The sequence below is a fragment of the Passer montanus genome, unplaced genomic scaffold (genome assembly GCF_014805655.1).
Source record: "Passer montanus isolate IOZ18808 unplaced genomic scaffold, ASM1480565v1 scaffold106, whole genome shotgun sequence".
In the NCBI taxonomy this organism is placed as follows: Eukaryota; Metazoa; Chordata; class Aves; order Passeriformes; family Passeridae; genus Passer; species Passer montanus.
The window spans coordinates 3,359,910-3,373,922 of NW_024357170.1; the positions used below are offsets into that span (position 1 = coordinate 3,359,910).

The window sequence follows — 14,013 nt, forward strand, 5'->3', positions numbered from 1 at the left end:
TTTTGTGCGTCTGTTGCGGTGGGCTGGAGGGATTGGGAATGCCTCTGACCCCTGCAGCTCCACTTCAGCCAGGCTACTAAGCACCTGCTTAAATTAACTTGTAGCCCATCAGGATTTCTGGTTTACTAGCTCACCTACAGGCAGCATGTTGTGCTGGCTTGTTTTTCCAGCCTGCTGGAAATACTCCTTTGGGGACCACTTCTGGCTTGTAGAAGTGGGAGAGTCAGATCAGATTGTGTTGTTATGATGTGAATCTGCTAAACTCAGAGCAGGGATAGTCCAGGCACTCATGCTCATCCAGTGAGCTGTGGGCATCTGAGAGATCCTGCCTGTAGGCAGACAGTTCCATGCCAGGAACTTCTGGATTGTCAGACATCCAGAAATCTCAGACAAGTGGTCAGTTCTCTTTTTCTATTGCTTGGGGAGAAAATTACAGCAGACACACAGGTGTTTTGTTGCTGAGTTGCAGCTCCCTTTAGTGATAGAAGGCCTGTGTCTTCTCTATGAGTTTTCTGGAAGTGCCATGTGGGATTTCTGAGGTGTTCTGTGGGATGCCCTGTCAGTGGCACGGACCTGTGGGCAGAGCAGGCCATGGGCCACTTGAAACTGGGTCATCAGGTTGGTGCTTTGATTCCTCGATCTCAGTCCATGCCTAAGGGTTTTATTGTGGCCAGCAAATGACCCAGATCTGCTTTCTGATCTGTCAACAGTCATGCCTGAATTCAGAGAACATGCAATGAAATTAAATTCTCTTTTGCAGATTAAATTGCAGGCTTGAGGCTCTGGACCAACTCACACCATTGACATTTTACTGCTCCTTTTGGTATAGCTGGTGATTGGTCCTGAGAAGAGAGAAGATGATGAGTGATGCAAGTGACATGCTCGCTGCGGCCCTGGAGCAGATGGATGGCATTATAGCAGGTAAACACTTGGGCAGGTGTTTATTTTGCTTTTTTGGGTCCTCCTTCCTCCTACTGGAGGACAGAGTTTCAGACAGAGAAGGGAATATGCTGGGAATTGCTTTTGGTGCCTTCCATTCTAGCTTAGAGTTAACAAGTAACCAAAGTGGAGGGATTGCACAGACTCTCATAGACTCCATGGATTGGGTTTTCTTCTACCCTCTCTCAGAGGGCTGCTGGAAATGGCTGAGTGATGCAGTTCAGCTCCTGCATGGAGCATGAGGAGAGTCAAGGACAATAGTGGCTACTCTGAACTTCCCTCAACTCAGAAGAGTTAAAACATTAATTGAATTTTTTTTTCTTTTTTTTTTTTTATATTTTCAAAATTGGAATGCTTTGGGTCCAAATTTTGGAACTGCCTTGAACATTAGAATTTTTTATAAGTACCTGTAAATTGTAAGTTGCCCAGGGAGAGGCATTGCAAAGAACACAACCTCTGCTTTTAAGCTGAGTCTAATGAGTTAGAAAATAATATAAATATCCAACACATAGGAGGGAAAGATCAAGAAGTCAGCAGTCAAAAATGCCGTTGCAAGTGTAACAACACAGTTATAAAATTTTTAGTAGTTCCACTTAAGCAATTTTCCTTAGGGAAAAAATAATCATACAGTGTGTGCTTTGTTAGAGCAATGACTCGTCTCTGCCTAAAGATATTAAGGACACATAGCAGGAACAAATGTAAAGGGGATTCAGTTTGATCATGATGGTCTCTAAAAATACATGTAAGCTGTGACTTCAGTAATTTCCATAAGTAGACACTGGTATTTAGATCCGATCATGTATTTGTGTTTCCAAGAGCCCAAGTTGGTTATGGCAGGATGAGGTTTAATATAAAAACAAAATGTGATGTTGGAAGATTTAAGTCACCACAGACTTCATTTACCCATGTCTGTGAATAGATCTATAAAGGAATATTACAACAAAGGGATATCAGCTCATGTGCTGTTGAGGTTATTTTTCTCTTTATTGTTTTCAGTGGGAATTTAGCAGAATACTTGGATTTTTGTGGCTTGCCACATGGGGTGAATGAAAGTTCATGGAAGTGCATATATGGCATATCCTTGTAGTTTCTAAAAGTTGACAGCATAAATGAAGGTCTGTCATGAACACGTCTCATTGTGTCGAGGTATTACAGAATTAAGGTCACAAATCAGTGTACTGGAATTATGGTTGGAATTAGCTAGGTTGACTTATATCACCCTTAATCCTAAATTCATAGTTGCCTTTCTAACTTAATATATAGCACCTTCTAATGTAGGTCAAATATGCATCCTGTGAGTTTATGCAAATGAGATATTTTTCTCTTTATTAACATGCAAATGTCAGTGCTACTGTGTCAAATTGCTGGGTTTAAAATTTATTCCCGTGCAGAAGTGATTTGGTCTTTTAATTTATCTTCATCTTTTTTATTATTTTAAAAATTTTCCAGTACCTTGGAGCAGCATAACATACTCCTACGTGGAAAATGCAGGGCATGGTTTCCTCTGGACACCATCACTGGAATGTGACTTGGATCATTCAGTGCCTACAGGGTGTCTCAGGACATTGGCAGAGTGTGTTCCATCCCTGGCAGCACCTTCTACCTTGGGAATTCATCCCAGGGAGCAGGAGCCCAGTCCACGCCTCAACCCCATCAGCAGGTTGTGGCATTCCCATTCTCTGAGGACCAGCCCACCTTGTTCCTGCTGGAGCTTCCCTCCCCAAGCACCAGTGCTGAATTTGGCTGGGATAAACCCTGCCAGGAACAACCCCTGCCCTTTCCCAGCTTCGGGGTGCACCCAATCCTCGTCCTGTGCCTGACCCCTTGTGATTTTGCTCCCTGCAGGTTCCAAGGCACTGGAGTACTCCAATGGCATCTTTGACTGCCAGTCCCCCACCTCCCCATTCATGGGGGGCCTGCGGGCGCTACACCTTGTGGAGGACTTGCGGGGCTTGCTGGAGATGATGGAAGCAGACGAGAGGGAGGGGCTGCGCTCCCAGGTCCCGGACTCCACAGCAGAGGCTCTCATCGAATGGCTCCAAAGTCAAATGGTACAGTCTCACCTTGTTTTACCTCTACCAGGCTCATTTGGGGTGTTGGGTAGACTGGCTCTGTTTCACACAGCTATTCATAAAGCTTAGAGTGGATATCAGGGAAGAGATTTTGTTTTTGAGATACTGCTGTGGAGTCTTGGAAAAGCTGTTGCTCAAATGCCTCTTGCAGTGGGTTGGCCTTTGCTGTCTTTGATGTGCCTCAATCTAGGGGGCAAACAATACTTGGTAACTGCAGTTTCATCTCAGAGGGCTGGGGAAAGACCTTTTTTTTTTTAAGAATCAGATGTTTAGGTGGGGGAAAATAAGTGGTTTTGAATACTTTTCAGTAAAAAGCATTTTTGACAGTGGTTTTTATTCCCCATGGGGATCAGTGTTATTACAGAGCTTCCTCACCTGATTTATAACATAAGGGAATGGTGTAAGCTCTGCATCCCTTCAATCTGGATACCAAACCAAACTTCTATTTTCTCTGTTTGTAAATTGGCCAGTTTTTGTCACCTTACTTTAAAAATACACAGAAATATAACTGAGAAGGCAGTTATTTTCCCAAGACTTGGTTTTCCCAAAAGAATCAACAATTATCCTAGTGTAGGTTACCCAAAGACTGCTCTGGGAAAAAAAATATTGTACTTACCAAAGGGTGAGTTAAAACAGCATCATTTTTGAAGAAGCTGCTGGGTTTGCCTCCAGATGCCCTGTGATTGGTGACTTCCAAGCCACCAAGGGCCAAGGAATAATCCTTGTGCTTGTGTGTGGCAGGGTTTGTGTTGCGGAGGTCCAGGTGTGTGCAGGTTTTGGGGAAGCTCCAGCAGTGGAAGTCAGGAGTTGCTGCCAGAGGCCACACTTTGGTTTTTCAGCCAGCCTCATTGCAGCTGTCATAGTGACAGCAGTGAGTGGGCACTGCCGCATAATCTGTCAAATCTGTCTTGCAGCCGTGGCCAGGTCCTGTGTGTCACACGCTGGGTGTTGGCCAAGGTCACACCGTGCTGCTGAAATTGGGGTCCAGCCCTGGTGAAGGCTGGGGCTGCGGGAGGACTGTGGTGGCTCTGTGTTCCATGTGCTGCTGCTGTGGGGACAGACAGCCACCATCGCCTGCTCCCTTGCCAGGATGGCCACTGCATGCCCTGGGAAAGACTCAGTCTCCCTGGAGTCATGGCTGGTCTTGCAGAAGGCATTTCTATCTCGACAAATGGCTTGATCTCAACACTCAGTCGCAGCCCAGAGGACTGCCGGGTGCAGGGCCATGTTTGCTGCGGCTGGTGCTGGGCAACCCTTTGTGCCATCTGCTGTCATGGAGGATGAGCACAGCAATGCAGGGACAGATGGGCACCTTGGACTGGCTTCTGTAGCCCTTGCAGAAAGATCTGAAGGAAGAGCCTTCTTTTTCCTTTTTTTAAGTCTTTGCTTTGAACTACTCATTTGGAAATGCTTGAAAGTTAATGAACCACATGGAAGCTCTCCCACTGCCTCCAGTGGGATTTGGATCTTGCCTCCACTGTCAAAGTGTAGCAGCCAATGCTGAGATCAGGAGGAAGAGGCAGGAGTGACATTGAAGTCAGATCTTTAAAATGGGCAGAGTTCCTGCTAACATCAGCATTCTCTGTCTGTCTAACGTACAGCTGTGAACATTGCTGTAACTGCTCACTGCTCTCAGTGGACATAACAGGTTTCATGCAACTCTGGCCTTGATAAACAAAAAGTACACCAAATAAACAGTCTTGGAAACTGTTATCTCTCATGGTGTTCACAGTCATCTGTAGGCCATGTTTAGTGGTGCTGATTTCCTGCAGGTTATTCTGGAGTAATGGGGCCCAGCAGCATGGCTGAGGCTGCAGTGACTGCTGAGATTAATGAGGTGGAGACTCTTGTGATGGCAGATGTGTGATTTAGGGGTGCCTGTCTGGTAGGGTCTGGAATGGGGCCCTTCAGACTCACACAGTGTGGATCACCTAATGGCAATGAGACAGCAGTGGGTTTTTATTGCATCCAAGGGCTATGTGGAAGAGGAAGGGCTCTGCTGTACCATTCAGTTTAGTGCCTCCCAACCACTGGAAAAGATGTGCAGGGGTTGTGAGTACCAAAGATTGCAGAAAATTGCTATTCCATCTATGCCTCAATTACTCCTTAGTCTGCTTCAAATTATTACCCTGTATTTTCTGTCATCCTTAAAGCCCCTGGTAGGAAAAACTTATCATTCCACTTACAGTGTGCTACAGCCACAGGATTTCCAGGTGTCACCGATGTCACCAGTTCCTGAGCAGGGAGGTGTCATATGAAGTGTCTGGATGATTTGCAGGAAAGTTTTTTGCAGCTATGCCCCTCCTTAGAGACGAAGGGCAGACATCTTCTTTGTTTGAAACTAGTTTAATCCTCCATACATGAAGGTGCATCACCTAGGATGCTGGAACTGGTGTGTGACATCCCATGTGGGGCTGTAAGCAAGCCTTTTGTGTCTCAGAGGAAAAGAAAAATAGTGTTTGCTGCTGCCAGACAGTGTGTCACAGGAAAAAAATCCTCTCCTGCCTCCTGCAGCCAAACCACTGGTGCCCACATTGGCAAAAGGGGATGACAGCAGTCACCCAAAGTTTCTGTGAAATAGGGTAGAGCATTCACTCCTGCCATACCAGAATGGGCTGCCATGCCTCTTCCTTTCTGCTCCTCTCAGTGTGCAATCACTCAAAAAGGGCCAGTGGGTTAAAACAGTCTGTGCTGCTTTTTGTTTTTAACAAGTGGGTGCCAGATGGCCATGTGACACCAGAGTATACGTACAGTGCCTGGACATCTGGCACAGCTCTTCCAACAGAAACCATCATATGGTCCCCAAGGCGGGCTGGGAAAAGTTGTACGTGTAGCTCTCTGCTGCACAAAGAAGTCAGTTTCACTGTAACATGGCGTTGCAGCTCAAACTGGCCTCTGCTGCTGAAACCCTGCTCACATCTCCATGTGCAAATGGTGAATGTCGTTGGTGAAAATACAAAAGAGACCATTTGTTCCAAGTCTGAAAAGGGACTGAGACCTTTCTGAGCTCAAACATGTTTGGACTCCATGCTTTCACTGGGAGCCAAGCCCCTGAAATCCGTGGCCAGATCATAGCAATTCCAGAGTTCTGGAGTTTTTTCAGAATACTCTTGGTTAGGAGAAATGTTTGGTGTATTTCAATGTGCGCCGTAATAAGGCATGTGCTGTACTCTGTGAAAATGGAGCTTCTGGCTTCAGTACAGGCAGTGTGTGAGTAATCTCTAACATCAGCACCAGTAACAAAACCATTTTAAACAAAACTCCACATTTTGCAAGACCAAGGCAGCTTTGTTGTGTCCAGCTGAAAGCTGATAGATCCATCTCTTGAAGAGTAATTCTCACAAACCTTGCTCCCAACTGTGAGCATTGCTCCAGTTTTTCTTCAGTTGAAACAAACAAGAGACAGTCTTCCTTCTGGTTATTACTTTTCTTGAAAGTGGTTGGGGGATTTTTTGCATTTCTAAAAAATACATCTTATGCAACTACTTTCCCAGAAAGAGGAAACCAACTATGTTTTGTTAAAAAGAAGAGTGAAGGGTAGGAGTGGGTGGACAGTGCCTTCCCACACCTCAGAGCCATTTTTCCCATGCTTCTCATCTGAACATGTATATGGGTCCTCGTGTGTGCCTTCTCCTCTTTAAAGTATGTGCTCCTGAAGTGAAACAGCCAGGATAACATAAGATTTTTTCTTTAAAACCCACAGCAAGTGCAGCTTTGGAAGTGACTTTCTGAATTTAAATATGTATATTATAAGGCATATTTTAATAATTATTTTCACTCCATAAGTGAATTTCTGAAATTGACTTTAGGGTCAAGCAAAACTTTATGTCCTCCAAAGGCTTGTTGAATCATGTAGAATCATAGAATCATTAAGGTTGGAAAAGACCTTTAAGATCATGATCAAGTCCAGCCACAGAACATTTTCAGCTCATCTCAGGATGATGATTGAGCTGAGGTATCCATCGTGCCTCCTGCAGTCCAATGTGTTGCTGCTGCCTCAAAGACCAGATTCAGATTTTGACATTTTTCCTTTAAGTTGGTTGTTCCAGAGAGTAGCTGGGAGTAATGAGTTAATATGACGGAATATTAGCTTTCAGAGAGGAATTTTCCTTGCTGGATAGACATAGCTTTGTAATCTTACACTGACCTATTTGAGCAAGAGGGTGATTCCCAAGTGGAGGATGTGGTTTGGTTAGCCAGAAATCATCTCTTATTCATGGGGAAAAAATAAATCTTGTCTTCAAACTCAAGTTTGTTGTTTGATTATCCTGGTGTGGGTGTGCAGTGCAGTCATTTGATTCAGCTTCTGCTTATGTTGAGTTTGTGTATAAAAAGGTCCTATGCTAATGTGTGGCACCAGGGTGTTACCACCAAACAGTTTGAGATCTCTCCTCGAGTTGCAGTATGGAAGTATCTTGTGATATTGTGTCAGCCTGTCATCATCCATTCCCTACTGGCAATGCATTTTGTCTCTGAGAGATGCACCACCCAAGTTTCTGGAAACACAGAACCCTACTTCTTGCTAAAGGTGATCATCCAGATTGGTGTGTTTTTAATGCTGGAAGATAATATGGGCTCATTTATGGTATGCCTTGCTGTTGCATCTTCAGGCATCAGGGATGAGTTCTTTGGCAGTAAGAACAACCCATCAAAAATCACCATTCCCCATCCAAAATTAATCAGTTTGGCTTAAAAAGCACAGCTTCTGCATGTCCTTTGTTCTCCTGATATCTCCTGAGTTATTCAGCATTCATGGTTTTGAGATTTTCTCTATCAATGGTAGTTGTAGACATTTCATTATAATAATAAAACTGGTTTTTGAGCTAATCACAGGACCCTCAGAGCTGGGCTCTGTGGTCAGAAATACTAAGAATTTGTCATGCTGCTGCTGGTAGTGGGTCAATTGAAACCTGAACCCGAGGACAGAGGTTCGTTGTTATTGTTGCTTCTTACATCACTCTGAAGTATGACATAAACTTGGGACAAGCCACTTGTGAGACCTGGGACAGCTGAGTCAACTCTTCCATTTTTTCTTGGCGTGTACACGTGAATTAATTGCATGCGTTCCTGCAGCTTTTCTAATTACTAGGAAGGCCCCTCCTGTTTACTTTGTGCTCAGGTGAAGGGGTGGGAATTGCTCTTTTCTCCTGTGCTGTTGGGTCGGATACTTTCCAGGAGGGTCCGGAGGAGGGAGCTGTGCTGGTGACAAGAGCGAGGGTGGAGGTGGCCGGGTGCCACCTTCGTGGGGCTGTCCTTGCTCCCGGTCGGGTTTATGCTGCTTTGCACCTCCCTGCCTGCATCCCCCTCCTGTATGTGCCGGATTGGAGAAGTTGCGTGCCGGGCTTTGATGTGTTAATTCCCCAGAGCTGCTTGCTCCGCCTGAGGAGCGCTGCTGCTTCCCACGTCTTCCCCTCCGCTCGCCTCCATCCTCGGCTGGGCAAGGGGACCTGCTGTCAACTAACCTCGGCTCAGAGGAGCCCGGAGCCCTCAGCCTCGGCTTCTGGCGTCCGTCCGTGAATGCATGAAAACAGTCATGACCAGCATGGAGTATAGCTGGGACATTCACGGGCACTGCATCTGGCTAAATAAGGTAAGGAGATCTCTGCCTGTGCTGGCTCCTGCATTTCTCCCGATGAGAAGTCATAGCTGGGCAACGCTGGGAATGAGCCTCTCATCCTTCTTCTGCACCAGGCACCAGCTGGGCTGCTGTTGAGGAAACGGAATATTGTGGAAAGATTGCATCTTCACTGCTCAGCAATGTGTTATTTATGCTTACAAAATGTTTCAGGTAAATGCCTCAAAGTGAAGGGCTGTGTTCAGCTGCTTTTCTTTCAGAATTCACTTCTATTTTTTAAAATATCATGTGGGGGACTTTGAGTGGGTGTATGGTTGTTTTTATTTTTCCCCTTCTTATTCTCTGGGGAGGAAGTAACCTGCAAACTTTAGGAAAAGCTTTGCAGTAGGTCTGCTGCTGGAGTATGTGGAAAGGGCTCCAAGTATTTTGAGGAGGGAAGCGGGAAGTGCAGGAGAGGCTGGTTTGGGAGGGCAGAGGTGGGCTCCCACATAAACTGGTTACACGCCAGCTCAGAGAGTGTGACCAGTATGAACTTGGGATGGGATTGATGCTGACAAAGTCTGCTACAGGTCTGTATCACAGGTAGTGGTGCTTGTCTTGAGAAACCCAGAGGCTCTGCCCAAGGCACACCAGTTGATACTGAGGAAGCTGAGACTGGAGGAACCTTCTTGCAAGGGGCTCTAAAGATGAGGGAACAAGCAGCAGCTTTGTTTAACTGAGCATAGGTAATATGTATTGATGGTCAGGAAAGAGGTGTTGAGAAAGGCTCACTTGCCCAACTGTTGACTTGACTGTGGTGGTCAAAACAGTCAGTGCAATCTGCTGTACAGGGAAATGATGCTGTGGAGTTGCAGTTCCTTCTTACAAATCAAACTTACACATACAGCAAGAGCAGTGTGATTTGTGCTGCTTATTTCATCTCCAAAGCAGAAGAGAAAATGAAGGAAAATGAGGGTATCAGCTGTGGTAAGCTAAAAATGAGGTTTATTTTTGAAAGGAGAATTCAGCAACTGAGAGGAAACTGGTTTTTTTAATTTTTTTTTTTTTTTATTGTTAGGTTTAAACCAGCAGCCACTAGAAACCTTCTGTGGTTTAGAATTCTAACTCATTTCCAGGGTAAAGGGTTTAAAGACTGAAGGCAGGCAAGCTGTGGAAGTTTGGTGATGCTTGTACTTGCCACAGGAGTAATTCCCTCCAGAGCAGCATGGATTTTTACACTTAGATGATTACAGACAAAGCTTTTCACACGTGTTTAACAAATTAACTGTGTATTGATGTTGCAGAGTTTATAAGTGCACTGGGTCTGATCTTACAAGGCATTTTAAGTAAATGCTTGACCTCAGACTTCTGTGAAGCCTCAGTGGCATTATGACAACTGTTCTTTTGTTTTTAGGATTAAAATCACTATTGGTAAATCTGCATTCTCTTCCCATATAGTGTTCTGCAATTAATCACTAACATTGAAAACACAAGCAAAATCTAGCTGCTTAACTGAAGATAGGTTTTAAGTTACTGATGAAAAGAACCTTCTTCGGGAAATGGAAAGCCTTTCTTACACAGCTAGTAAAGTATGTTAATGCTTTATAGATTTAAATGATACAAACTGGATCCAGAACTACCAAATGCCCTAAATATGCTTGCAGTTGCTGTTCAATTAAATATTTGCTTTTCTTTTTTGCTTCTCTTGCTGTTTCATTTCTTTCCCTCCCCCTCCTCTCCCAAAGAGGAGCTGTTGCTCTGCAGGGTGAATGCTGGGCTCAGTCGCAGGGGAGGATGCAGATTCCCTGGTGGAGAAGTGCTCTGGAGGGACACACTGTGTGCTTACCCAGGTTTTGGACACACCAGGTCTCCTGGCATTTTTCAGACCTCCCTGAAGCCCATTCCTTCCCACTGGGGCTCCTTCCACCCCATCTCCTGATGCACTACTTTCCTAAATCCAGTGTTTGAACATATTCCCGCTCCATTTCTCTTCAGTCCTGCTCACTATCATTATTGCTCTGTTCTTCTCATATATTTCATCTCCCTTCTTCTTTGCTCATCTCTCTGGGAAGAAGATCATGCCAGGAATCAACTTTTTACCCGTGAAGACAGTCCAGAGCAAATATCTGGGAAGGTGTCATGTGTCCAGTGCCTGCAGGTCCTGGGTCTGTGCACCACTGTAAGCAGTGCTTAGGCTGCTGCTCTTGGAAATAGCTGCTAAGGTCTTTCTCTATCATCCATTCTTCAACTATCATCATTTTCTCCACTGAAACCAAAGTCAGGGGCTTTCTAGCCTTTTCATACCTCAAATTAAGAGTCAGTCACAAGTATTATATAGAAGTTACTTCAGGCAAAAAGCAAGCACTCTTGTGTTGTACACAGAATTTTCTGGGTTTGGTGTGCTACAGGAGGTCTGGTTTCATGCAGATTTTAGAAAATATTACTGGCAATACCCAGAAAAGAGTTCTTTGCACCCAGTACACACAGCTTGCAAAACCAAGACATCTCTGCAAGGTTTCTCCCAGAGAATAGATGAACTGCCCTAAGTGTTTGACAGGATGAGAGGAAATGGCCTCTAGTTGTGCCGTGGTGGGATTAGGTCAGATATTATGAAAAGTTTCTTTCCTGAAGGAATTATTAAAAATTGGAATAGGCTGTCCAGGGACGTGGTAGAGTCATCCTCCCTGGAGGGATTTTAAAAATGTGTGGATATGGCATTTGAGAACATGGTTTAGTGGCGAACATGGTAGAGGTTCTGGGTTCATGGTTGGGCTTGATGATTTTAGAGGTATTTTCCAGCCTTAAGGAGTCTGTGATTCTATTAGTATTAATTTTTGTTTTGTGGGAGAACAGCCATTTCACTTGTCCTCCTTGGGGTTCCCATCATGTCTTTGTAATGGCAGGGCGCAGCGGCAACCTGAACTCTACCTCTCCCAACACTCCTACTCTAAAGGCAAGGCTGGTGTGCTGAACCAAGCAGATTTTTTCTGAGAAATGTGAGCGGAGTTTAACAACAAAGGTGTCTTGGCAAGATGCTGTGCACAATGACTAATGTTCTGCTTTCACACCTTGTTGGTTTTCACAGACATTTTAATCGTGCTGTGAAACCAAGACTGTCCTCCCCACATTTTCCTCCTGCAGTCTTGGTTTTAGTTCATTTGTGTCTGGTTAAGCTGACTGGAGCTATCAGGAGGGTCAGTGGTTCAGGTGTTGATGTGGTGGTTGGGAGGCAGGGAGTCAAGTCTGTGCTTTGGCAAGGAATTCCATGTTAGCCCCAGCAGTATGGAAGAGTGTCTTTGCAGCTCTGCTGCCTGTGGTGAGGGTTGGATACCACTTTCCCACATCAGATACATGCACCGGACTGATAAATGCATTGTGTATTACAAAATATAGATGCTGTTCTTATGCAGACTGAGTAAGTGCTTGAGATGTTCTGGAGCTCTTAAAGGACATGAGAGCTGCAGAGAAGCAAAAGTAGACAAAAACCTCAGTTCTGTTTTCACAAACAACTCAGGTGACAAAATCCAAAGCATAATCTACTGGTTGAACAGCTAAAAGGTTTATTTCATTTTGAATTCTTTCACCTAAATTGAAGTGTTACAAAATGGAAGATCTCACTGATCTTGAATGGCATGAGCTAAATTCTGGTAGAGGTCAGGGGGAAGATGTGGCAAACTCAGAAGTTTAGAGGAATTTTGCCCTGGGGTTTTGTGTCTGGGTGGACAGGTGGCTTAGTATTGTGCTGCTAAAAATTTCAATAAGTTATATCATTGTGATGAGGTACTGGTACAAATTACTAGAGAGCATCCTTTCTTAGTCTGCCGGAGCAAATTTCGGGGGAGATATTATGGTCACCAAGTGAAATTTCATGTTTGTGAGACACTTTTGATACTGCTCAGTGATTTAAGACTTGCCAGGACGCAGCCTGGTTTCTTGAGAGCACTGAGGTGAGGTCAGACACTTTTACCTCCTCTTGTTTGCTTTATGTCAGATCTTTTAAGTGATGCTGAAGGGAGTTCTATTGTTTCAGGCTCAAATAAGGCAGTTTCTACCACCACCCAAGGCCAGACATGTAATTTAGAGGAGTTTTAGCCAGGAGGTTTCCTGAGGTATCCTCTGTAATCAGGGGAGATTCAAAGCAGGAGCTGGAGGCTTGGACCTCCTGAGTGGTGACGGCCTCTCAAGGCAGGGTTGTGCTGCAGGCTCATGGGAGCACAAGGATCAGTCACACAATTTCTTTTCATTACACATTCAGGAATAAATTAGGGCTCCTCAACGTTGTTGGGTGTCTCTGCTAAGTGCCCTGGATTTCAGAGCAGCTTCTCAGACTCCTCTAAGCGATTTATGCCATGATGGGAACAAGGCTTCATTTTCTGAGCCAAGATGTGATTGTGGCCTGGATCATGAAGTGCTTTGAGACATGTTTGAATATGGATAGAACAAAATCCTTTCTGCTGCTCAAGAGAATTGAAGTTATTAAGAAGAAAGTTGCTGATTCCTCTGAACTCTCTGATAGCATTAACATGTATTCTTGTTTCTCTCTAGCCTCAGGCAGTTTTACAAAGAGCTGTGTTTAGAGTGCAGACGTTTACCCATACCCCGTAGAATGTGTCTGATGTAAAAGGATGTCTCTGACTGTGTGTGACTTGAGAGAAGCATAATACACATTTTGTAGATTGTATGTTTGGCTTTATTCACTTGCTGAATGTCTCAGGGTATTTGTCTCTTTGCAAGTATGGCTTAGCATGGTGTAGCAATGAATCCAAGTTTTGTTAGCAAAATGCTGAATGCACAGTAGGTGAATTTTGCAGAACTGAGTCACCAGAAGGCTCTTCCTTTCTCATCTTTAAGCCCCTTAAGAATTCTCTCCTGAATGGCGGTCATGCGTCCTTTGTTTATTTGATTTGTAACTCTTAGAGGGCTGGAGAATATTTCAAACATGTTCTTAAACTGTCAGACTAAAAATGCTCTCATAAAGTGTTTTGATAACATTGGATGATAATGTGGCACAATGGCTGACTATGCAATATTTGTGTCTTTTCCAGACTAATGGACACATATCTGGGAATGGAGATGTCTATCAAGAAAGGCTGGCTCGTCTGGAAAATGATAAGGAATCTCTTGTTCTGCAAGTGAGTTGTCATCCAAATTATTTTTTTCTGCTCTTGAATTCATGAGACTGTCTGAAAGTATGTGGTAAAACCTCTGAGAATTTATTTGGAGTTGTGATGTCTTAGACAGTGTTCAAAGGACTTGCTGGTATGTGAGAATTAACCCAGATTAGAGAAAGGTGTGAATTTAGATTGCAGGAAAAATCTAAAGGTCTTTCTGTCTGTATATCTGTTTTCTTTGAATTTGGTTAGCAGAGCTGGTCTGCAGAGCAGCCACCTACATACATCCATGTGTATCCTTAAGATCACCATTCCCCAGGGCCATTCACATGATGTC

General features: G+C 44.3%; 1 protein-coding gene across 22 annotated transcripts in view; it reads left to right on the plus strand.

Moving 5' to 3' along the window:
• Positions 1-14,013, plus strand: part of PPFIBP1 (PPFIA binding protein 1) — a 105,538-nt gene that overhangs the window by 56,412 nt on the left and 35,113 nt on the right. For 16 of the 22 annotated variants that reach the window (XM_039721408.1, XM_039721478.1, XM_039721463.1 and 13 more), the window contains 3 exons: positions 761-921; positions 2,785-2,990; positions 13,611-13,697. In XM_039721408.1, the coding sequence (XP_039577342.1) occupies positions 858-921; positions 2,785-2,990; positions 13,611-13,697 (357 nt within the window). In that variant the 5' untranslated portion in view covers positions 761-857. Of the gene's footprint in view, positions 1-760; positions 922-2,784; positions 2,991-8,347; positions 8,602-13,610; positions 13,698-14,013 lie in introns of those variants that run through there. The other 6 variants (XM_039721436.1, XM_039721454.1, XM_039721444.1 and 3 more) reach the window with 4 other exon arrangements.